Source organism: Gymnoscopelus microlampas (assembly GCF_963454915.1).
Source record: "Gymnoscopelus microlampas genome assembly, chromosome: 5".
Classification (NCBI taxonomy): Eukaryota; Metazoa; Chordata; class Actinopteri; order Myctophiformes; family Myctophidae; genus Gymnoscopelus; species Gymnoscopelus microlampas.
The window spans coordinates 21110251-21137220 of NC_139942.1; the positions used below are offsets into that span (position 1 = coordinate 21110251).

The window sequence follows — 26970 nt, forward strand, 5'->3', positions numbered from 1 at the left end:
AATATATATTTATTTTTAAAGCCAACATTCTAACTCCAATCTTTGCTTCTGGGGGGGTCCGTGGAACAACATATTTTGAGATGGGGGTCTGCGGCCAAATACATTTTGACATGAAAAAAGTTTGAGAACCACTGATATTATATGTTGCAACATAAGTTTAAAAAAAAAAACTGTCAGGATTTAGAGGACATTTGTAGAATCCCCCAGAAGCAAAAATTTGAGTTAAAACATTTTGCTTTGAAAAATATATATTCAAATATTTGCACACATATTCCACGATTTTTCCAAAAAAAAGCAGATCTACAAGCTCATTGATGAGCTTGTAGATCTGCTATATTTGAATTAGCCCAAAGAAATCTAAAAACGACACACAAGATGCGTTCCCGGTCTTAATGGGTTAAACTATTCCGCTACAGTCGAGATATTTACAATGCAAGCGAAAGGGAATGTGTTGTTCCCTCTCCACGACATGCTCCTTCTCCAAAGAGTTCACGTCACCCACAAGAACGAGGGATAGAAGAAAGAGAGTGGAGCAAAAGTATGACGGAGTCAAAAGGTCATGACAGGTAACAGCTGTGCCAACAACTCTCTGCGTCCCCCACCCCAAACCCCCATCACCCCCACCTCCACACCCACCCCCACCCGCCCTTCCCTGCAACAATCACCGCTTTTCTCCCCTCGTTCCCCACTTTCCCCCCTTAGCTGGTGCATCCTGGCTATTGTTGTGCCCTTTTCAAAAGATGTTCCACTTTATTCTACCTACTGGTGTGTGTCCCCCAAAGGCCCACTTCTCTCCTGAGTGGGTACCATGTTATTATGGTGGCCTCGCATAGTCTGATGACGCGCCCTGACAACAGCAGTCCCCTGTCTGCCACCATCCTTATCTGCTGACTGACAGACTGGTTCACTTCAAGGAGGGGAGGGGAGAGGAGAGGACACAAAAACACCCAATGTTTTAACTGTTGTTTTTAGCGGAGCCGTCACCCTTTTTACGTCTTGGGTTTGAGAACGGGACTTCCGCATTACGGTGGAATGGGGAAGTTATCGGAACGGTGTCAAATGACGTGAAGGGTACCCCCGTCTCGTAAAACATTTGACGTTTCTGCACATCTGGTCCCGTGAAGTCACCATAGTATACTTGAGAGTGAGAATGTGGGATGATTTACCATTCTCTGCCTATCGGTATGCATCTTTTTTTTTTTTTAAAGAGGTGGTGCCATGGTTTTGCACTTTTTCAGTTTTTCGTGTGTCTATGAGGTTGATAGAACTTCATTAAGCCGCCTGGTGGTGTTTTTATGGTGTTTTATGTTCTTCTCTGACTATTTTGAGTTTCTACCTGGAGGCTGAAACCTTGAGGGTCAAACGTGGGACTAGGACAGGTGGGTGGTGCTAAGGTGGTGGAGGAGGTGCTAAGGTGAGAACCAGGTATACTTAATGAACTGGAGGCGTGTCCACGTAGAAACATGATTTTAACACTTTCTGTACACTTTTTTGAAAAAAATCTTCCTCCTAGTATAACCATGATGCCTGAGGGTTATGTTTTAGGGAGGGGGGGGGGGGGGGGGGGATCACGGCACCCCGTCTTTAAGATATTTTTTGGGGCTTTGTCTGCCTTTATTGATAGGATAGTAGGCTGACAGGAATTGGGGAGAGAGATGGGGGGGGTAACATACAGCAAAGGTCGTCAGCATCAGGAGTCGAACCCACGACACGCTGTCCAGCTGGATTACCAGCATATCTGGTATGCGCCTGGACCGCTAGGCCAGCGGACGCCCCATCGGTATGCATCTTGAACGGCGCCGAGTCGGAAGAAGCGGACTTCGGCACGGCTCGGCATGGCCACTCGCTCGCCTAACGGCTCACTCGGGCGTGCCTCGCGGCCTTCCGATCGGCTATTGAAAATAGCCGATCTACGAGCTCACAACGCGTCGCATCGCGCCGCGTTGTGAGCTTGTAGATCTGCTATTTTCAAACATTTTAGTACTTTTACTTTTGGTACTTTAAGTACATATTGATGCCAATACTTTTGTACTTTTACTCAAGTAGATTTTGATTTCTGGACTTTTACTCGTAACAGAGTACTTCTACATTGCAGTATTGATACTTTTACTTCAGTAAAACATTTGAGTACTTTTCCCACCACTGAATACAGCTGGTAAAGCCACATTGCGGCAAGTGAAACTATCTGTCTGCAATGCCTCCACTTCCTACCTGTCTCTTTTTGTCCACCAAGCTCATTTCTCTCTCTGTGTGTCTATTTGTGTACAGTATGTGTGATTGCCACTGGGAACACGTCAGTCCTCTATTCTGGCACAGCTACGTTGTAGGATATTTGTGTCAACCTGTGACACACACACACACACACACACACACACACACACACACACACACACACACACACACACACACACACACACACACACACCCCTGTCAAAGACCACTGTAAGATGTTCAGCTAATAACACACAACAAGAAACACACGCACACACACACACACACACACACACACACACACACACACGTTTGTATTACTATACTTGTGAGGACATCAACATTTTAGGAAGCCGATTGTATGATTGATTTATGATTTCTTTGGGGCATATTTAACCGCAAGTCTAAAGCCGAAAAATAGCAGATCTACAAGCTTGTAGATCGGCTATTTTACGGTGTGTGCCATCGCCGCACAACTAAGTATAAAATGGGGAAAATCTACAACCCAGACCCCTAAACCTAACCTCTAAATGTCTAATCCTAACCCTAACCCCAACCTGAATCTTTTTCTAATCGTAAACGTATCTCTAAAAAAATAATTCAACCATAAAACAACAATTTTCGTCGCGAGGACCAGGAAAATGGTGCTCACAACGTCTATTCCTCAAATTCTACTATACTTGTGAGAACGTTTAGTCCTCACACACACACACAAATAAAACACACCGGTAGACATTCGGAGCTGTCCAGAGAAATGAGGTCAGCTCCCTGCAGCTTTGTATTGTCCCGTCTTGGAGACACAGTTCAGACACGGTTCAGAGATACTTCAGAAGAAACTCTTTTTCTCTCCAACACACACGCACACACACACACACACACACACACATGCACGTGCACAAAACACACACACAGCCCCAGCCTTAAGACGTTAAGCGCTCTCAGACATGCGTTACGGCATGTCTTTATAGCGCAGGGGAGTATAGGGTCTAACTGGGACAGCCAATAACACAGTGTGTGAATCGTGTTGTGTTGTGGTGTGTTACTGCCTCAGACGCATCCTTGGGAAATTGGCTCTCTCCCGCATTCCAGGTCAATTCGATTCCACTTCAGTCACCGCGGGGAAGCGAGAAGACGTGGGACTGGGAAGTGAATAGAGACATGGGAGTAAAAAAAAGTGTTAGGAGGCTGGCTAGCAGTGCTAGCAGTGTTGTCAGGTCTACTTATTGTAATCGTCCCTCAAGATTGTATTTGAAAATAGCCGATCTACAAGCACGCAACGCGTCGCGTCGCGACGCGTTGCGTGCTTGTAGATCTGCTATTTTCAAATAGCTGATGTATGTTTAAAGTGCTCATGTTGGCCCATAGTCGCTTCTTTTGGGCTTGTTATCCTAGACCTGGTTGCTTGTTTCTGTCATGGAATCTGGCAACACTGCTGGCTAGCAGGGTGACTAGGGCTGGCTGCATGGATTAAAGTTCTCAGTCGCCACGACTGAATTCAATCATTGGAGTCTATAGAAGCCAGCGTGTCTCCTATGGAAGCATGTTCCGCAGCAAAAAACAGCCAATCTACAAGCTCTCAATGTCGCAGCTTCTAGATTCTAGGCTATTTTCGGTTGTTATTTTCAGATTAGAGCATTTGAAGTGGTCAAACTAGCAATGTGTTCAGAAGCATCTTCCATAAAATCTTAATCCTTTAAAAAAAATGGAATTACTGGTTTCTCTCAAAACTCCGGAAACCACAAGGGGAGGTAATTGCAATTTCCCATAGAAAGGGAAAAGTGTCATTCACTGGCAACGTTTCACGCTGTTTTACTATTCGCACATAGATTGAAATCGTGAGATTTTATTTTGCTTTAATCGATGCTTTCTTTGACTGGTTGAGTGGCTGGTGGACTGGCTGGGTGGCTGGTTGACTGGCTAAGTGGCTGACTGGCTGGGTGGCTGGGTGACTGGCTAGGTGGCTGACTGGCTGGGTGGGAGCTAGAATACCAGTTGGACCATAGTATCTGACAGCAGTGTGTTTGTACCTGCTCAGGGACTGGGGCAGCCTGCTGCCACCGTTCACAGCAGCTGCCTCTCAACACTCATTGGTTATTCATTTGGTGACGATGCCACTGGGATCTGTGCAATAAGTGTTTGAGGGACAGAGAGGAGACAGACAGAAAGACAAGGTGTACACTGTGTGTGTGTGTGTGTGTGTGTGTGTGTGTGTGTGTGTGTGTGTGTGTGTGTGTGTGTGTGTGTGTGTGTGTGTGTGTGTGTGTGTGTGTGTGTGTGTGTGCGTGCGTGCGTGCGTGCGTGCGTGCGTGCGTGCGTGCGCGCGTGTGTCACTCCACGCCTGGCCTTTCATGGAAGGCAGCCATGCATGTTTCTGAGGACTACAGCAACTTAATTACAAAACCTGTTGTAATCCATCACGGTGCTGATAATTCACAGCTCCTGTTGCCTGCCTGACGCATCACACCGTGTGGGGCTCAATATTAGTCATTTGGATGAGTGTGTGTGTGTGTGTGTGTGTGTGTGTGTGTGTGTGGCCTCATGTGGCCTACATTATTTGCAGTTCATGTTTGATCATTTTTGCTCACGTATATGTAATTCTGTTGTATTGAATTGTATTCTATTCTACACTGCTCTGTGCGTTCTTATTCCATGTGTTGTCCCAGGCTTGTTTGTTAACACTGGCCTGGCTCATGATTGGCTTGACGTGAGCCAGAGAGCTATCTGCCTCTTTGCTCTCCACTGGCCCACACCAGTCCTTTATCACATTATCCTTTATCTGATTAACTCATTCCTCTTTATATGGCCAATATGTAGCCACGACAAGCCTGCCAACTAGGCCAGTTCAGTGCAATCCCAGTCACTTCAGCACTCGCTTACTGTAGAGATGCTTACATAAGATGTTACATTTACTGTCTGAACAAAGGCCTGTGGCCTCATCTCTGTGCGGCAGTGGTGGAAAAAGTACTCAAATTCTTTACTTGAGTAAAAGTATCAATACTGCGATATAGAAATAGTCTGTTACAAGTAAAAGTCCAGAATTCTAAATTTACTTGAGTAAAAGTACAAAAGTATTGGCATCAAAATATATTAAAGTACCAAAAGTAAAAGTACTAAAATGTTTGAAAATAGCCTTGGTATAAAATAGGGCTTAAGTGGTTAAAGGGATTGACGGCAAGTTCAGAGATAAACAAACACCGCGCCTCCCGCAGTTCGTTTCCCCGACCACCAGGGGGTGACGCAGGAGGGACTTCCATAGAGTTAAGGGGACTTCTGAAGGGGCCATGCCGAAAATAGGTTGCTTTATTCGGATACAGTGCGTGTTACAGCCCGCCCCTGCTGGTTCTCTGAATTTTTATTTTTAAATAGGCTCTTTCATGATAAATTGACCACATATATGAAGTTAAACAACTAAATTCTATCCAAACGCTATCTTAAAAGTAAATTCTGTGCCTCAAAAACGAAGTCTGAGAGCGTTTTAAAACCGAAAGTAAAAAGTTCACACGGACATGGACGCGCACGGACGCGCACATGCGTGCGTTAATTTAAGCCCCGGACAAACATAAATAGTAGGGAAAATACGGATTTCAGAAAGAGGACTGTGTTTCAATGCAGGAAAACACCCCCAAACACCCTCACCCTCTATAGTGGCTGATAGAGGGGAAAAAAATGCAAAATATATATATATATTTTTTTTTTTCAAATTTAGGCTTAATGTTGCCTAGAATCCCTTTAATGTATGTTTTATAATGTAATAATTTATATCTGCAAAGTAACTATTAACTAGTTTTCAAATAATTGTAGTGGAGTAAAAGTACAATATTTGCCACTGAGATGTAGTGGAGTAGAAGTAAAAGTATTGAAAATGGGAAATACTCCAGTAAAGTAAAATGTGTGTACTTAAGTACAGTACTTGAGTAAATGTACTTAGTTACTTTACACCACTGCCTGTGGCCTCATCTCTGTAGGGTAAATCCATATCACAAAATCACACAAAAACAACACATCCATAAACAGGGTTTGTCTCTGCGGTGGATAGGAGGTAAATCCTTGTTTTGGACTGTATTGCTGTGTGATTAGGACAGTGGACAGAAGGATTAACGCTCGTTCAACGATATGATAAGATGGTGTTTACAGTGTTTACTCGCTACATAAAACCCAATGGAAACAAGCTTAGGCTTTTTTTCTGTGACTCGATCCATGTTGGCGCTTTGTAGGAGCATTGTTTGCTTTTAAATTGATCCCATTAAAAGACTCTACTGCTCTATTCTACCTAAACGTCTTGGTGGAAAAAGCCCCCGCGCACAGTGACGCCGTGCTCACAATGTTTCTCTTGTCCGTACTCAAACTAAATGTGTAGCTACAGCCAGTGGTGTGAAGTAACTAAGTGCATTTACCCAAGTACTGTACTTAACTCTCTCAGTGCCACAAAAACGAGTTATCCAGAGTTTTTTCTGTTATCCCGAGTTTTTTGCTGTATCTCGGCTCCTGAGCACTTTCTTTTTTAAATTTCTGGCACAGTATGAACATATTGTTTTATTTCATTGGCACTGAGAGAGTTAAGTACAATTTTGAGGTATTTTTACTTTACTGGAGTATTTCCAATTTTCAATACTTTTATTTCTACTCCACTACATCTCAGAGGCAAATATTGTACTTTTACTCCACTACAATTATTTGAAAACGTTAGGTACTAGTTACTTTGCAGATATAGATTATGATATTTTTTACCTAGGCTTAGCCCTATTTTTTACCTAGGCTATTTTCAAACATTTTAGTACTTTAACTTTTGGTACTTTAAGTACATTTTTAATACTTCTATACTTTTACTCAAGTAAAACATTTGACTACTTTTCCCACCACCGGCTACAGCGCAGTTACAGTACATCTGACACGTCGGACACACTCGAATACAGTTCCACTCGACTCTCTATATTGGGGTCAGTGTTGACACAGTGTCACAGTCCTGCCACTTAGTTCCAGTAGCCCCGGTCAGCCAGTGCATGAGGAGATAGATCAGTGCCTCGCAGGCCTCAGGGCTCAGTAGTAATGTGTTATTAACCCGCTCAGACCGGGGAACGCATCTGTGTGTCATTTTCAAGATTTATTTGGCTATTCAAAAAATAGCAGATATACAAGCTCGTAGCGCGGCACCGAGTGCCGCGCTACGAGCTTGTAGATCTGCTATTTTTTGAAAAATCTTGCGAATTTGTGCAAATCATTGAATATATATATATTTTTTCTTTTTAGTGAACATTTGTAACTCAAATCTTTGCTTCTGAGGGATTCTACAAATGCCTTCTAAATCCTAACTGTTTTTTTTTAATTAAATGTAAAAAAATGTTATGTTGCTATAATATCAGCGGTTCTCAAACTTTTTTTCATGTCAAGGACCCCCAAAATTACATGTATTTGTCCACGGACCCCATATCAAATTATTTTGTTCCAGGGACCCCCAGAAGCAAAGATTTGAGTCAAAAATGTATATACGTTTTCACACATTTTCAAGATTTGTTTTACACAGAGTGCCACGCTATGAGCTTGTATATCTTTTTTTTTAGCTATTTTTTTAGCTATTTTTGAACAGCCAAATAAATGTTAAAATGACACAGATGCGTTCCCGGTCTTAATGGATTAATGTGTTATGAGGCCGCCATCCCGTCTGCCTGGAGGAGGCTATTTATGTGACCCCTCTGCCTGGCTCACATTACCCTGCCTGAAGAGCCTCTAGGGTGGGGGAGGTTATGGCCTCAGGGTGGGTACGTGGGTACATGTCAGAGACACGGTTGGACAGTGGTTCACAAACTTTTTAGCTCAAGAGAGAGAGAGAGCCAAAAGAGACATTTGATTTGGTCTCCCGGGACCCAGCTATAGTGAAAATAACAGATCTACGAGCTCACAACACGTCATGAGACACGTTGTGATTTTCACTACTTTTTTCTGTTATTTTCACTACTTATTCTTCTTTAAAAAAAAAAATGGAATTCTTTTGATATTATTTTTGTACATTTATTTATGAAATTCCTTTGATTTTTTATTTTTTTTAGTTTATATATATATTTTTTTTATTTTTTTTATTTGGGGGGAAAATCTTATGAAATAATTAAAAACTAAATGTGTCAAACCAAAGATAAAGGGATATTTACTTGCGACCCCCCAAAAAATTGGTCCGCGTCCCACAAATGGGTTTCGACCTGGTGTTTGGGAAACACTGTGCTGTAGGAAGAGATGGGCAGGGAGTGAGTGGCAAAAAGACGGGTGCTGAGGTGAAGAAGGCAGACATGCCAGGTATAGGAAGACCGTCACGCAGGCAGGGAGGAAGGCAAGAGGAATGACAGAGAGACGTCGGCGCAAATGTTCAGAGCACTTGTCAGGTTCAGAAGGTCAGGCGGGAACTTCCAGCGAGTACAATTGCTGGGTCACACATGTCGACCTATGCTGTCAGTTGGCTTCTCACCTGTTTATTCCCAATCCACGCAATAGCTGCGTGTGCGTGTGTGTGTGTGCGTGTGTGTGTGCGTGTGCGTGTGCACATGTTTTACATGCATGGTCAGTTGGTGTTGTTCTTGGCGCAGACGTCAATCGACCCAGCTGTGGGTGCACACACTCTCTAACAGATGACTGGATTAGGGCACTAATCCCTTGGCCACCACAGCATGTGTGTACACACACAGGCCCACAAACACGGCGCACACACACACACGGACACGCAGCCATTTGAAGATGCAATGTATTCTCAATTTATGCAAACGAAGACTATAGCCGTAAGCCGTGTGTGTCAGCATGGTGCATGTCATGGGGACATTTTGACAGGTGCATTGTGGGTACAGTGAGTGTGCAGATTTTGCCAACTGAACAGAGGTAATCCAGTGTAAAACCCCTCACATACCCACAGTAGCCGTTGTATCAACTGTCACGGAACCCCAGACGGAGTGAAAGCTGAACTAGACTAGTGTTTAGCTATTCACTGTGAGCGTGAACTAGAACAGAGTTTTGTTGGTGTTGGTTTTGAGACTGTAGGGAATAACCGTAGGGCTGCGACAGTATGGCTGAAAAAAAAGACTCATATCCCAGTGGTTATTCAGTTAGAAATTATGTTTGTGGACATTGTTGAATATAATCTAAACGAGCTAGCTAGCAACTGTTTGGAACTATACAGTATGTGTCTGGAACTAGTCCAATGGTGTTATTGTCCCAGCCCTACTTGGAAATGTATTTGTGACCCTTTTTTTGTTTGTTTTTGCTTTTCGCCCCTTTTTCTCCCCAATTTAGTTGTTATCCCAAATAATTCCTTGCTACCGCTGTTGTATCCTACTGACTCACCTGCCAGTGAGGAGCCCCCAGCGGGAGGACGTAGATTATAGAGCCTCCGTCCTCCTCCTCCCACCCAACACTCCCTGCTGACAGGACAAATATCACCCTCCCCGGCCCGCCCGGCTTCCCTCCCCCGAACACGGGCCAATTGTGTTCGTATAGAGACACTCGACAAAGCCGGTGACCGGTACCACAAGTAGTTGGAGAAAGCCTACTTAACAAAAATGTCACGGTTGAGTATCTGGGATGCTTTGTGTGGGCTTCCGTCCCTAGTTTTGGTGTTAATATGAGTGGTTAAAAGTCAAGAACCTACAGAGCTACAGAACTGTTATCTTGTGTGGCGACATGCTTAATACACTGTGGTAATAGGCTCTATATGCACAGCAGCCATAATGTGAAAAAAATCACAGGTGTTGCCAATGGTACTAATGAAGGCTCTGTTCCATTCTGGCCAAACAGAGTCAGGGTGCTGATAATGTGCATGCTGGCTCACTGGAAACACTCTGCTACACCAGGTTTAAAATTGGCGCTCAGGGACCCTAGTGGTTCCTTGAGGGGGTTCCAAATGGACCCCTTACGGGTGTGTAACTCTGAGAGTGCACAAATAGAACCAAATGGACCCGTAAGGGTCCATTTGGTTCCATTTGTACACTCTCAGAGTTATGGTGGTCGTGGAAATAAAAAAGTCTGAGAACCACTGTGCTACACTAAATAGAACAGAGTCTTCATTAGTATCATTGGTAACACCTGTCAGACCTGTGAAGGAAGTGATACTATGGCTGCTGTGCATAGAGCCTTATAGGCTCTTCTTTTGCATCAGGGTATACCAGGATATACTTTAGTTTTTTGTTTCCTACATTTTGTTTTTAATTTAATTTCAAAACATGAAAAAAAAAAAATAATTAGGAACCAGTGCTGTAATTTACACACCACTGTCACTCTGACAGAGTCAGAGTGACTCTCTTATAGCTTCATGATACAGTATGTTTGCCCATTGATGATTTGGTACAGTGGGAACAAGCAGAATTTCACAGTATGGAAGTCATGCCATCAAATCACTGCAAAGCATCCTCAAGCCCCCCCTCCCTCTCCCTCCCTTCTCCTTCTCTGTCGCTCTCACTCTCAGCCTCCCTCCCTCCTCCCCTTTATGCTTTTTTTTTTATCGTTCCATTGACCTCCATCACATGCTCCCTGTGAAAAAATAATGGACAGAGCCAGGCTTTGAGTCATTCTTTTAACTTCCACATTGCCCCGGTCTCACTCTGTCTCCGTTTTCCCACACCCCGTCTGTCTCTAAAAAGCCTTTCCCTCCTTGTCTGTCAACCTCTCCCAGGGTTTATCACAGTGTGTGTGCGCGACCTTATTCTGCGGCTGCAGATTGCTGTTTAATAGCAGCCTTCCTCCCTGGTGAACAGTGATAACTTAATGGTCGGGGAATTGCTCCCCCATCTAACAGCTCTGTCTGTCAGAGAGCGGGGGGGGGGGGGGGGGGGGAGGAAGCTGTACGCCATGAAATAATGCCGCGCACACGTACGCATGACACAGCAAAGTGCGCGTGCACTTGCCGCACACATACACACACACACAGTCACACGCACGTACTAATAGGCACAAATTCACACTATCTCCCCATGAGTTTAAAAGCAGAGATCCAAGGACGAATTTGAGCCCACCCTGAGGGGGTGTTAAAGTCCTCCCTCGATTTGGATGTGCGTGCGTGCGTGCATGCGTGCGTGCGTGTGTGTGCGTGCGTAATGATTGGCTGCTGCCTTGATTGGACCTACAGTAGAAAGTGGTAATACGAAGCAGGTTGTCATTTAAAATATCGTCGCTGTCTGGTGGAAATCTCGTATGTCCAAAAAAAACTTTACTTTTCCTGAAATGGAACAAAAATCATCACAAAGCGTTGTGAGCTTGTGAGGCCTATTTTCACTCCTGTTGCCTGACACTCTTGTACGACGAAGTAGGGCATTTAAGTGACGAAACAAAACATGAAAAGTTGAAATATGGAGATACAAGGTTTCTGCCCGACACCGACGATTATGCAAGATTGCACAGTTGACCATAATAATGCAGTTGCCGCTGTTAGCGGATACTATGTACTCTGACGTCAGTACCCATTAGAGCATGGGTTTTCAACTGGTGGTCCGTGGACCACTGGTGAAGGTATTTAGCCTGGTTCCAGGCGAATCTGCAATTTGCAAAATTGCATCGCACGTTAGCCCTCGGCAGATTAGGTCCCCCCTCAGTAGAGATTTCATTTCTCTCCCTCCGAAGTCGTGAGGGACCAATCAGGTCCCAGTATCCAAATGTGGGTGGGCTTATCACCTTATTTGGAGCAATGATGTACAATGCAGGAGACTCATTTTCAGTTTTTCACAACAAAGATGGACGCCGCCATAGCATCGGTAGTAAACGCGTTAGAAAATATTTCTTTTCTAAAAGACGAACAAACAATTGCCCTTAAAGCTTTTGTTGGAAAGAAAGATGTGTTAAGAATAGTTTCATCTGGTTACCAGACTAAATACGAGTGGAGCTAGCTTTCGTTGTTTACTATTTCAGCACCGGTGCTTGTGTGTGACGTAGCAGGAAGCACTGCTCTGATTGGTTTTAGGTCTAACCAATAGAGTCCGTTTGGATCTTTTTGTAACCGGCCCTTGGAAAAAAATCTATCGTTGATAGGGACCAGACTAATATCCACGCAGTGGGTCGTGTGATATTGTCTGGCCACGCGAGGCTAGAAGGTATTGCATGTGGTCCCTGACCATGCATTTAGTAATGTAGGAAAGTGTAGATTTGTGTTATATTTTATTTTATCGACCACTAGTTGAGAAACGGTATGATGTATGATGACGCATCAATGTTGACAGTTACTTGGAAGACGGATGTCAAGAACTTCCACAGAAATGGGAGTTAGAATTTCAAGGGAAACTGTACTCAATCTTTTCTGAGCTCTGGACCACTAGCATATCTCAGTTAAATGATGACTGTTAAGGGCTTGATTTAATTCACCTCGAATTAACCACTGTTCCCAACACAACAGTGGTCCCCAGGTTGATTCTCAATCAGGGTGGTGGTCCCTGGTTCATAACCAGTTGAAAACCCATGCATTAGAGTGCTTGGAGGCCAGTCTATGACATCAGTCATGTACCGTATACAGTATCTATGGAACACCAAATTAGGAGAGTTCGGGGATCTCCATATTTGGACATAAAGGTTACACAGATAGACAGAAACACACACACACACACACACACACACACACACGCGCGCACACACGCACACAGAGATACCTGGATATATCACTCACTGGCCATTTTGCTCTTACTTCAAACTCCGGTGATGATATAAGAGGCAAAATGGCCACTGTGTGTGAATATGGTCAACTGTGACTTTATGAGGTCCAGGTTGGAGTCGTGCTCATTCCCTTCCTCAGCACCGCAACTACAGTAAGCAGCTTAAACGCCATTATCGCATGCCCAACCACGCTATACAGACTCAATCTTCTCTCAACGTAATATTTCTTGGCACTCTGAACTGCATTTTTTTTTTATCACCTTTATGTGCGCGACCGCAGAGAAGTTCAGATAAAGGAGCAGAGGGAGACGACGGCATTCTGGGAAATTGGTTCGAAGCGAAGCGGGGACTTCGACCTGTGAGAGAAAGTTGCAACATTAACCCATTTAGACCGGGGAAAGAATCGGTGTCATTTTTAGATTTCTTTGGGCTATTCAAAAATAGCAGATATACAAGCTCGTAGCGCGGCACCGAGTGCCGCGCTACGAGCTTGTGGATCTGCTATTTTTGAAAAACGTGTGAAAGTTTGTGCAAATCTTTTGAATATTTAAAGCGAACATTTTTTACTCAAATCTTTGCTTCTGGGGATTCTACAAGTGTCTTCTAAATCCTACAGTGTTTTTTAAAAACATATTTTTCTACATCATTGGTTCTCAAACTTTTTCATGTCAAGGACCCCCAAAACGATATGTATTTGGCCGCGGACCCCCATCTCAAAATATGTTGTAATAGGGACCCCCAGAAGCAAAGATTTGAGTTTAAAAAACATATATATATTCAAATATTTGCACAAATGTTCACGATAAAAAAAAAAATAGCAGAAATAGCAGATTTTGAACAGCCCAAAGAAATCTAAAAACGACACAAATGATGCGTTCCCGGTCTTAATGGGTTAAAGGCACGTGGGGGCTTTATAGCTGCTCCGCTATCTCCAACCACAGAGAAGCGGCTATCTCTGTTAGCCTCCCTAAGCCCAGAGAGCGTGCAGTTTCTGAACGCTCTGAGCGTGAATCGGATGCCTCCTGCATTATAAGTGTGAAAAACGTCTTAAGAATGAATGTTTGATGTAGTACATTAACTCAAGTACTGTACTCACGTACAGTTTTGAGGTACTTTACAATACGTACCGATACGATACTTTTACTTTTACTCCACTACAACTGTTTGAAAACCTTAGTTACTTTGTAGTTTGAAAATAGCAGATCTGCTATTTTTTTTACATATACATATACATACTTGTGAAATGGAGCATTCTGTATAATGAGTACTTTTACTTTTGGTACTTTAAAGAGGTGGTGCCATGGTTTTGCACTTTTTCTGTTTTTCATGTGTCTATGAGGTTGATAGAACCTCATTAAGCCCCCTGGTGGTGTTTTTATGGTGTTTTATGTCTTCTCTGACTATCTTGAGTTTCTTCCTGGAGGCTGAAACCTTGAGGGTCAAACGTGCCAATAGAAAAACAGCCATTTAATGACAGAGTAAAAATGTACCCTCCCCCTCATTATCATAACGCAACAGGTGTGGGCATGAGGAGGAGGAGGGACTAGGACAGGTGGGTGGTGCTAAGGTGGTGGAGGAGGTGCTAAGGTGAGAACCAGGTATACTTAATGAACTGGAGGCGTGTCCACATAAAAACATAATTTTAACACTTTCTGTACACTTTTTTGAAAGAAATCTTCCTCCTAGTAAAACCATAATACCTGACTATTATGTTTTGGGGGGGGGATCACTGAAAATCACGGCACCCCGTCTTTAAGTATATTCTGATGCCAATACTTTTGTACTGTTACTCAAGAAAAATCATGAATACCGGACTGTCAGACTTTACTTGTAACAGAGTATTGATACTTTTACTTATGTAAAAAAAAAAAACGTGTGTACTTCCTCCATAAGTGATTACAAGTATGACGTCTGAAAAGGGATCCTTCTATCAGTAGCTGGCTGTGTCCTCTGAGGCTGCTGAACCCTCCTACTAGCACTGTTCTCCTCTAGATTGAGCTGTCCTTCGCTACTGATTACTCCTCTGTCCTCTGGCAATGAGATTGAAGTGGTTGTGTGTGTGTGTGTGTGTGTGTGTGTGTGTGTGTGTGTGTGTGTGTGTGTGTGTGTGTGTGTGTGTGTGTGTGTGTGTGTGTGTGTGTGTGTGTGTGTGTGTGTGTGTGTGTGTGTGTGTGTGTGTGTGTGTGTGTGTGTGCGTGCGTGCGTGCGTGCGTGCGTGCGTGCGTGCGTGCGTGCGTGCGTGTGTGCATGAAAGAGAAAGCTGGTCGTCAACGATACCTTTCCTCTACCCTTTGATTGAAAGTAGCCGATTGTCATCCAACATACATAGGCGTGTGAGCGTGCACGCACGCACGCACGCACGCACACACACACACACAGTACATTGGCTACGAGGCCTGCTCTGCCTCAGCGGGCCTTACTGGAGATTAACCAACTGGAAAAATAAGGCTGTGTTACGGATGAGCTGTTTTACTGTGGTACTGAGATACAGGGTGTGTGTGCGTGTGTGTGTGCGCGTGTGTGTATGCGTGTGTTTGTACCCACCGTGCAGCTGTTGCGTTTGCACTGTATAAGTCCACATCCGCATTAATGCTAATATATTATAATGCTGATATTTTAATAATAATCATTCGTGGGCAGCTTTACAGAGGCACCCGGTGGAGCGTTGCATCTTACTGGCAGTGAGAGGCGATGCAACAATGGATGTCCTTCAAAATATAAGGCACGGAGCAGGTTGGGCAGGGAAACGTGGCTGCCAGCCCATCACACACACACACACACACGCACACGCACACGCGCACGCACGCACGCACACACACACACACACACACACACACACACACACACACACAAAAACACTGTGATATGGCTACTGGCCCAGACATTTAAACAAGCGTCCCAGTGGCTGACAGATTGCAGCTGACCCCTGGTGGTACTATATATCATCTCTCCTTCCTCTCTCTCCCTCTCCCTTTCTCTCCCTCTCTCTCTCTCTCTCTCTCTCTCTCTCTCTCTCTCTCTCTCTCTGCTCTGTCATCAATCTTTCTTTCTCTCACACACACCCCTCAGTTCACTCTCTCTTCTCTCTCTTATCCTCTCTTCCCTTCTCACTTTTCCCTCTGTTTCTCTCTCTCTCTCTCTCTCCCTCTTACTCCCTCTCTTTCTCACTCTGCCCTGACCCACCCTCCCACACACACAACAAACCAAGCACAAAGTCTCACCTGTGTGTGTGTGTGTGTGTGTGTGTGTGTGCGTGCGTGCGTGCGTGCGTGCGTGCGTGCGTGTGCGGGTGTGTAGTCTGTGTACGGGCATGGGCGGGCCCACACACACACACACACACACGCAGACAAAAGGATGCTCAATGTGACCTTCTATGATGTAGCCTGTCAGACTGTCCAAGTGCTAGAAGAGGAAAATGACTGTGAATTGCTCTCCTCTGGAGAGCTCAGCCTGGGCCAGACACTTCAGGACAATAACACACACTTAACCCTTTAAGACCTGAAGCCGATTCTACAAATGTCTTCTAAATCCCAACAGTATTCTGAAAAAAAAAAACAAAAACGTATGTTTCTATATCAGTGGTGCTCAAACTTTGTCATGTCAAGGACCCCCAAAATGATATGCGTTTGCATTTGCACACATTTTCACGATTTTTCAAAAATAGCAGATCTACAAGCTCATAGCGCGGCACCGAGTGCCGCGCTATGAGCTTGCAGATCTGCTATTTCTGAATAGCCAAAGTGTAAAATAATGCTTTTTAGCGCAAAATCAAAAAATGACACAGATGCGTTCCAGGTCTCAACGGGTTAAATGACACATCCTCAGAGAGACGGATGCTCGAGCACTTAGCGTAATATTGGCGCCGTCGGGCGGAAACCTTGTATATCCCAAAACCGATACTTTTCAGGAAATGGAACGGAAATTTTTCAGGAGTAGTAAAAAATATCCGACTTACAAGCTCACAACGCTTGTGAGCTTGTAAGTCGGATATTTTCACTTCTTTAGTGCGACACTCTTGTATGATGAAGTAGAGCATTCATTTACGGAAAAATACCAAAAGTTGAAATATGGAGATACGAGGTTTTTGCAGGACAGCGACGATAATATGCAAGGGCACGGCAATGTACGTTTGTTTGTATAACGCAGTTCAACAACAAGCCATTTACATGCAGCGCTTTACACAAAACATTAAGACCACGGTGCATAAGAAACACATTATGAAAGGGCATTTGAATTAGAGCTAAGCGAGGAGAAGGTATGAATACGTTCAAATGAAAATGGGAAAAATAAGATAATTAAATAACAGTACAGCACGACAATCGGAAATGTCAGAAAAAGGGCAGCGGCAAACAGAACGGTCTTTAACTTTGATTTAACCCCTTAAATCCATATGCATCCATATTCTGCAGGGAAACCTTCGCAGAAAATAGCCGATCTACAAGCTCGAGCTTGCAGATCTGCTGCTTTTGATGCTTTTGTGTGTGACGCTATAGTGTGGGCGTTGATTTACGAACAAACTTATATAAATATAAAAAATAGGGAGATAAGAGGTTTCTGCCCGACAGCAACAATATATTTAATGTCGAGCGGAAACAGAAAATTCACTAGTATGAGACCCTGAGGGACTCCGGTCGACCATATAGGGTTTAAGTGGTTTAAAAAGAGCTGAGAGTCGATGTGCAGATGTGCAGTTTTTCTGGGAGTTTGTTCCAAATATGTGGTGCGTAAAGAATTGAACGCTGCTCCAGTTCTGATTCCAGGGACGAAAGCAGACCTGTCCCAGATGACCTGAGAGGCAGGCGCGCGCACACACACACACACACACACACACACACACACACACACACACACACACACACACACACACACACACACACACAGATAGGTCCACACATGCATATTCACACGCACGCACGTGCGCACACACATTTTAATTTCTTTATTTGGATTTTCAATTAAAGACATAAATCATGTCAAACTCCAAATGTATCAGGGTCAAAATGCAATGCAAGATCACATGATTGTCTGCATAAGCCAGACACAAGCAGGCTACCAGTGTCTTTTCCATATAAAGAGACTGCCAATAATGGCAGACACAGAACACACACACACACACACACACACACACACACACACACACACACACACACACACACACACACACACACACACACACACACACACACACACACGCAGGGCAGGGGTATGGAAAGGCAGCTCACACAGTCCAATAAAGATCACCAGTCTTCATTAACATGGGGTCACAGTCGGCTACTAAACGAGAACCAGATAGCTTGCCTTTTTAGCGCACGCGGCACCGCGCATGGAAATCAATGGCTTTGATGAGAGAAATGAAGTCGGCACGGTTGTGATCAATAGCTGCCGCGCTGTGGCCAGACACACTGTGTCTCCGGCTGAAGCTTCACTATAATGACAGAGCCGTACTCTTAAAAAAAAAACAATCAATTCCGCACCAATTTGCATTTATTTATCGCAGTACATATCGTTGCTGTCGGATGGAAAAAACTCATATGCCCAAAACTGTACGTTTTCTTTTATTATTCTCATGTTTTTCAATTAAAATAAAAATAGCCGATCTCAAAGTTCCGTTTCACTATTTTTGTGTGACACTCTTGTGCGGTGAAATAGGGCATTAAAGCTGCACTGCAGTATGTCCTCATCTACCCCGGACATGTTTACCATTGAGCTAATATAGCCTGCCTGCTTGCTCAGGGGATAAGTTGAATCTTGACCATAAGGTCAAAATCTGTGTCAGATCCTTTGTCTAGGTGAGGCATGAAATTAAATTTAAAAAAATGAAATAATTGAATATAAATTATATTAACCTGCTCTACCATACAGATTGGACAAAATTACATTTTATTCATGGAAAAAAAAGTAACGTAGTGCTGCTTTAATTTACGAAAAAAACATAAAAAGTTGTAATATGGAAATACATGGTTTCTGCCGGATGTCAACGATACGTACAGAGTGTACGGCACCCACTTACAGACATAGACGTTCTCAAATCTCTCTATAAGGCCAGGAAAGTCATGTTTTGTCTGGCAGCTTTTGCCAATAAGACAGATAAATTGGACCGGGGTAGTCGCGAGAGACAGCGGTAATCTAAAGATCTAGAGTTGCAGAGCCATGTATCATTCCCAAAAAAAATGCCCTCTGGAGGCTATAAAACAGTCTTTTTCCACCCAAAAAACAAAACATTCTGTAACACGTATTTAAGTGATTTATTGTGGCGCGCAGCACATGCCGTAACAAGAAGCAAGTAAAGTGAGATTAATGCGCGATTTTTGCTGTTAAGTGTCACAGACTGCAGACCCCAGTGTCACACATTATGCTGGGGATTTGCTCCCATGCTGTGCGAGGGGTCTGCCTTTCAACTGTGTCGCTGATAAGCAAGCGAGGTTTACCGCTTGCAAATTAAAAAATCTAATTAAATTTATTCATGAAGCGCAAGTTTGCCTCCACGTGCCTTACATGGAAAACAGAGGAACACCTATGGCTCGAACAAGACCAGAGAAAACCAGAAAAAAGAAGAAATTGTCGCGGTCGGGCAGAAACCTTGTATCTTTTATATTTCAACTTTTTTTATGTTTGCTTTTTTTTGTTTTAGTTCTTTCTTAACCCATTAAGACCTGAAGCCGATTCTACAAATGTCTTCTAAATCCCAACTGTTTTTTGAAAAAACGTATGTTTCTATATCAGTGGTGCTCAAACTTTTTCATGTCAAGGACCCCCAAAATGATATGTATTTGGCCGGCCGACCCCCATCTCAAAATATGTTGTTCCAGGGACCCCCCAGAGGCAAAGATTTGAGTTACAAATGTTCGCTTTAAAAACATACATATTCAAACATTTTCACTATTTTTCAAAAATAGCAGATCTACAAGCTCGTAGCGCGGCATGAGCTATGAGCTTGTAGATCTGCTATTTTTGAATAGCCAAAGTGTAAAATAATGCTTTTTAGCTCAAATCTAAAAATGACACAGATGCTTCTCAAGGTATTTTGGGTTAAATTAATGCCCTACTTCGTCATACAAGAGTGTCACACAAACGTAGTGTAAATAGCAGATCTACAACCTCACATATCAGCTATTTTCATGATATAATATATACACTGTATGTTCTTTTTAACATAACACAAATGTTTGTATACATACATACTGTACAAGTAAGACGCGCAAACGCGGGAGGCGAACGAAAAAAAAAAAAAAAAGAATGAAAAAAATATATTTGAAAAAAAGTTAAAAAAAAAAAAAAAAAAATACAAAGAAATTCCGCGATGCTCGGAAATTCCGAGCATCTTAGAAAAATACAAATTCACAAAAAAAAAACTTTGAATGTTTTTGAACAATTCAACAAAGTGTTTGAAGTGCCTGTTTCACCCACTTCCGGGGGGCGGAGCCAAAATCCGAGCCCGAAGTATTTGTTCGTAGACCCCCACTTAGGGGGGGTAGAAAAAGTTTGGGAGCATGTACACGCACACGCACACACACAAATGTTTGTATACATACATACTGTATGAGAGAAGCCTGAGGTGACACCGGGGCAGACCTGGAAATACAAGAAGATCTCCATGGGCCCCGGAGCAGGGGAGGATATAGGAAAGAACAGAAAGCCATGGTGGGGGAGGATTACACTCGACAGAATACAGAAATCGTTGCTGTCGGGCGGAAACCTCATATGTAAAAAAAAAAGATATTATAAAAACATTTTAGAGAACAGTGAAAATCGCGGTCGAGTTAAGAACTAGCTAAGAGCTCACAATGCGTCACGAATATGCAACGCATTGTGAGCTCGTAGATCTGCTGTTTTCACTGCCTTTGTGTGACTATACTCTTGTATGGTGAAGTAGTGGCGTTCATTTACGAGAAAAAAAACCCCAAACATAAAACATGGGAGATACGAGGTTTCTTGCCGTGACAGCGAGCGACGAGATGCATTCCAAAAAGCCGCTAAGAATGAGTCACGGAGCTCCTCATCACTGCTGGGCCTGTGGATGAGATGGCAGTATCAATGAGACTGAGTTAGGTCTCTGTCCCACTGGCAGGGGCGTGATACGATCTGATGCCGAATAGAACTTTTGTCAGAGGGCCCACGCTCAATCTACACACTGGTTTAGTACATGATAGGCCACTGGCACAACACCAACAGAAGTGTCAGACCGTGTGTGTGTGTGTGTGTGTGTGTGTGTGTGTGTGTGCGTGTGTGTGTGTGTCTGTGTCTGAAAGACAGAGAGTGAGAGAGATAAAGGAGCCTTAGAGGCAGAGTATTAAGTCCAGTCTCACAATCTAAAATCATCTTCTGAAATGCTGTGAAGTCGTTAAAGGCATGAAAGGCTTTTGGTGCACTGTACTTTGCTGCATTTCTGATGTTTCTGTCTGTGTGTGTGTGGGGGGGGGGGGCGGGGGGGAAAGGGGGAGGGGGGGTATGCATATGGAGATGAGTGGGAGGACATCAAAAAGTGTTCAGATTAATGCTTAAAAGGGTGAAATATCTATTCCGTTGATTCTGAATTCTTAAAGGATATGATTGACACGTGATATTCACTCTCGTGGCCCTTCAGATGAATGTCACTTTGAAAAAATATACCCTCAATTTCCTAGCCGCTTGGATGTATAATTTTCTTCCATTTTCAATTTGAACCATTTTAACATAGCTTCATACGATTCTCTCTCTCTCCCTCTCTCTCTCTCTGTGTGTTTGTGTGTGTATGTGTGTGTGTGTGTGCGTGCGTGTGTGTGACTGTGTGTGTGTATGTGTGTGTGCGTGTGCGTGTGCGTGTGTAATTTTAGAGCTGAACATTCAAATGATACGAAAGAACAGTTCTTCTGGCATTCTCATAAATGTTTCAGTTGGGACACTCTCATCCCGATACAACCATTCATGGCAATGATGTTATGCATTGAATTGGGCTAGTCGGCTCTGTAGCCCCATCCGTGACATCGGCCATGGCTGCACCTTTGGGAGTCGGTCACATTGCATTACCCTCCAGGATTTGAGGTGCTGGGGGAATAGGGTAACAGTTTAGGTACAACAAAAGAAAAACCAAAGCACTCTTCTGGTGAAGAACTTTAAAAAAGCCTTTATTAGATGCCTATTTTGTGATAGAAATACATTAAAAACTGTGCATGGTGACAGTGATACAACCCACGCGTAGCGGCCTAATCAGCGTTCTCAAGTCCTGTTAACACCTAGTGACTGAGTCCAGGAACTACAGCGATGGATGGGGAGGTTACAGTTGAAGCTAGGCCCCCGTGAGAACAAATCTCCGAGCTCACAACCCCTCGTAGGGCAGAACCTAGAGATATGCAGATATTAAAGCACATGAAAGTGGGATTGGGTGATGGCTGATTTAAGCGGTCTCAGAACCAGGTGTGACTGCAGTGCACACCTGTTGTGCATTGAGCTAATTGAAGCACTGGGAAGCCACTGTTGAGACAGAACGTCACTGTGTGTTCTCCCTTTGTATAACGCTGTTATCTGTAGCTATACGCTGTCTTCCAACCGCGACCACAGCAGGGCAAGCAGCACTGTGTTTCTTTCTGTATAGCTCAGGGAATACAGAACCTTGTGATTTCAAAACCTCGGCTGCCGTCTGTCCTACAATTGAGCCTGTTACAAGGATAATACACACATGAACCCACATCGAGTGGCACGCTGACATGGTGAATGCTATGCAATGCAGGAGGAGGCTGGAGGATGTGCTGGCAGTTTAGTCACTGATGAGCTGTCATTTGTGGCGAGAGCCGAACATGACGATAAGAATGGAGCGTGGGTTTGCGTATAAATAGGCTGTGTATTGTGGGCGTATGTGATTGGAGGGTGTATGACTATATCCACCATTTCCAGCACCTGCGGTGTGCTGCTGATGTTTGAGCCATCATCAATTTCACCTTCTGAAAATAAGTATTCAAACCTCTTTTCAGATATCTCAGTGTCAGCCGTTGCTTGCTTGTTCACTGTCATTGGCCTCTGTTAGGCACTACTTCAGGCTGCTTTGCACAGCCATTCCCAGCAAACTCAATCAAGCTCCATACTGGGACACTTGTATCCAGGGTTGCCAGATCTGCTTATTATAATTTTCCCCGCAAGATTTTATTTGAAAATAGCCGATCTACAAGCTCACAACGTGTCGCATCGCTTGTAGATCTGCTATTTTCAAATAGCTGATGTATTTGTTAAAGTGCTCATGTGGCCCATAGTTGCTTCTTTTGGGCTGGTTTTCCTAGACCTGGTTGCTTGTTTCTCTCACAGAATCTGGCAACACTGCTTGTATCGTCCATATACATATTCAGTTTAACATTTAACTAGAAAAGGCTCCAGAGAATTGTTAATATAGCTGTTTTGGACACATTTATAGGCCAATATTATACCAAGTACAGTAGGTACAGTACTGTATGTAGAACTAGCAACTTCCTCAACTTGTGAATCATGTTTATTCAATTCATAAACATTCTGCTAACCGAACAGACGCCTTTTCGGTGAAGTTCTTTCTGTATAATTATATTTTAAAAAGCATCTGGTATTGTTTGCTAGATATGGACCATAGTTTATAAACATCTGAAGGTGTCCATTATCTTTTGCTCTGCCTTTGAAGCTCGCAAGGACACATTCCACCTTCCTGGTGTTAGGAGTGTGCGTGCTGTATGTCTGTGTGCGCACGCGCATAATTATGTGTGTAAGCACATTCACATGACCCTCAGTGTCAGTCAGAAGCGCTTATTAAAGGGCAAGACCACTTTGGTAGAGGTTTGGGTTGTGTATTTACCTTGCCATGATGATGTAACTCCAAAGTTGGACAAGAAATCAAAAATAATTGCTCCATTGATTAGAAATTGATAATTCAAAATATGCTCCTCATTGACTTATGTTTTACGGTAAAACGGCTCTCAAAGTCACTCTTTTAGCACGTAAACGAACTTAAACAAAGCTGATTCAGACAATATAGAACATCACCAAACCCAGTATTGTTAGTTTTTTTAATAAAAATGTTAACTTCCTGTTGATTTTGTTATTTTTATTAAGAAGAAACCCCGGATTGGATCCGCGGATAGTAATAGTAATATCAGCAGGAAGTTGACAATTTTATCAAAAAAACAAACAGTACTGGGTCTGGTGATGTTCTATATTGTCTGAATCAACTTTGTTTGATTTTGTTTATGTGCTAAAAGAGTGACTTTGAGTGTGGTTTAACCACACAACACACAGGCTACATAGTGTGGCGTGTTCCTGCTTGGACTGCAACACCAAACCACAGTAAACCTAAAAAGTACTTTTTAAAATATCTGTTCTATTTTATCTGCCTTTTGTTCTATTTTTCATGCCTTTTGTTTAAATTGTTATCTTGTGATTGTGCCCTATAACTGTCCTGGGGATTGAGGGTGGGATAAGGGAATGTGGTATATATATACACTACAGTCTTTTGTGATTCCATATTTGAAGAAAATGTACAGTATACTCGCCCCTGGACTTTGTCTTTAAAAAAAACTAATAAAAAGCTTTTGAAAAGAGTTTGGTTTAACCATACAATGTAAGTCAGCAAGGAGCATATTTTGAAGTATCAATTTCTAATCAATGGAGCAATTACTTTAGATTTCTTGTCCACCTTTGGAGTTACACCATGGCAAGGTAGCTACACAACCCAAACCTCTACCAAAGTGGCCTTGCCCTTTAACACATTGACTGCCATCGGCTAATCTCAGAACGTCCATCGTAGTGCCACGCTATTTCTTACCTTTTTTGTTTTTTTGATTCCGTCATAGGCCCCGCTAAATCCGTTTAAAATCCGCGTTCATTTGGTTCGACACAAACACAGGACCCGACCGAACAAAACGCTGAAAACCGTGCGGCGATCCGACACTGCATTCTGGAGAACGAGAGGAAAACGCTAAAATGGTGGATGTGGTGAGAAAAACAACAAGCCAGAGATAATGGCGTCCAAAGTTGACCGCTAGACAGGAAACGGAGGCGGGAGAAAAACCGGAAACAGTATTATTTCGTTTCCGGTCCGCCCCCTGGCGGACCGGAAGTGCAAAAAAAATCCGGAATCTGCACCTGCACGATTTAACATGGGAAAACACCCGCCCCGTAGGACTACGGGAACGGCAGTTAACGGTTGGATTTAACGGCCCGTAGGACTACGGGCCTGGCAGTGGATGTGTTAAGGCTTGTAAGGGAGTCGATGCCCCCTTTCGCTCCACTGCTCTCAGGGCCACAGAGTTCTCCACATCCCGCCTTGCAGACAGGCAGGCAGGCAGACAGACACCGGCGGGCTTCTCCCTCAGACAGCCAGCCTGCCAAGGGGCCTGAGCGAGTTCAAGGCTGTGAAAACCTTCGCCAATGCTTGCCGGCTGCCTCCATCATCCTTACAAGTTCACTTTCTTTCCTATGTGTTCTATTCCAGCGTTTCTCAACCTGTGGGGGCCCGGGAATGGGGTGGGCCGCGAGGATCTTGCAAAGTTGGGCCTCCCAAATAATTGGCAGAACACTACGATTTAATGATAATATAACGTTAGTTCGTTCACAATCCAGTTCTTCATGAAAAATAACCCATTAACACCTGGAACGCATCTGTATCACTTTAGATTTCTTTGGCTATTCAAAAATAGCAGATATACAAGCTCATAGCGCGGCACCGAGTGCCGCGCTATGAGCTTGTAGAGCTGCTATTTTTGAAAAATCTTGAAAAAAAATGTTTTAGATTTTTTTTCAAAAAACTGTTAGGATTTAGAAAACATTTTTTTAATCGGCCTCAGGTCTTAATGGGATAAACATGCTCTGAACATGCACACGGTCCACCCATTTGACCACTTAACACGGCCGCCGAACGGCGGCCGTGTTAAGCGGTCAGATGGGTGGGCCGCGAGCACTTTTCAGATTTTCAAGTGGGCCCCTGATCCAGAAAACGTTGAGAAGCACTGTTCTATTCCACATGCCAAATCTCCATCTTTATCTCCATTCCACCTGCATTGTATCACAAACAAGCAAGGTTGATCCCCTCGATACACTAATTCAGTGTAGATTAGCTTGTATAATATCTAGGCTTTAATTATAGGACAGACCCATGCAGTTGATGATATTAAAGTTCAAGGTTCTTCATTGTTACAACTTGCAGGTAGATAGATAGATAGATAGATAGATAGATAGATAGATAGATAGATAGATAGATAGAATGTTTTATTATAGTGTCCTGCACCACAAGATGCCCAGCCCGCATGGGCTTACACGACACCCGTTGTGAGTTACATTTACACCAAGATACACCGCAAACAGAATACATAAACATATTGATTTGCGCCGCACATGCGAGTAAAACATACTTTCGTTTGGCTCCTCGGGACATCGTAGCAGACTAGTAACATGATGATAACAACGATAAAATGGAGGAGAAGGAAAGAGAAACGAGACAAAGCAGACATCTACAGTACACACATGGTGGCAGTAAAAAAAAAAACTCCAAGGATTCCTAACTGGGAACATTTTGTCAAAATGTCAAATGCTGTGAAAGTAGTGTCATTGTCTTAGTGTGGCAAAAGCTGTAAAAGGTGACTTGTGTGATTGTTTTTTTGGCATTGTTCATCCCCCTGGGCTTTGGGGGGGGGGGGGGGGGGTTCGGGGCTTTGGGCTTAGACAGACATATGTTACAATGTTAAATGCCAAAAACACAATTAAATCATTGATGGCAATTATGTGTATGACAATTAATGGTCAAGTAAAATGTCATGATTTTTTTTCTTTCTTATCTCCAGGGGAGCACCTGCGTGTTTGTCCCCAAGGGTACACCTGTTGTACCAGCGGCATGGAGGACAGCCTGTCCAGTCTGAGCCGCAGGGAGATGGAGACACTGCTGAAAGAAGCCGGACGTGCCCTGCAGACCTCGCTCACCGGACAGTACAAGGCCTTCGACGGTGAGTGAGTGTGCGTGTGTGTGTGTGTGTGTGTGTGTGCGTGAGTGCGCGTCTCCCGGGTGTGTGTATGTGTTGAGTTTGAGAATAAGCGGCCAGATATTAATGCATTAGGCCTTAATACCTAATATAACCGTAATGATTAGGTTTATGGTGATGTGGATGGAACTACCGGTACTGTATATGTCCAAGGGCACTTTTTCACAGTGGTTAACACCTCAATCTG

The 26970-nt window shown here is 43.5% G+C and overlaps 1 protein-coding gene across 1 annotated transcript in view; it reads left to right on the plus strand.

Moving 5' to 3' along the window:
- gpc1b (glypican 1b) overlaps positions 1 to 26970 on the plus strand; it is a 134149-nt gene that overhangs the window by 56027 nt on the left and 51152 nt on the right. Inside the window, exon 3 of the mRNA XM_084058331.1 lies at positions 26589 to 26747. Coding sequence (XP_083914457.1) covers positions 26589 to 26747 — 159 coding nt within the window. The remainder of the gene's footprint in view (positions 1 to 26588; positions 26748 to 26970) is intronic.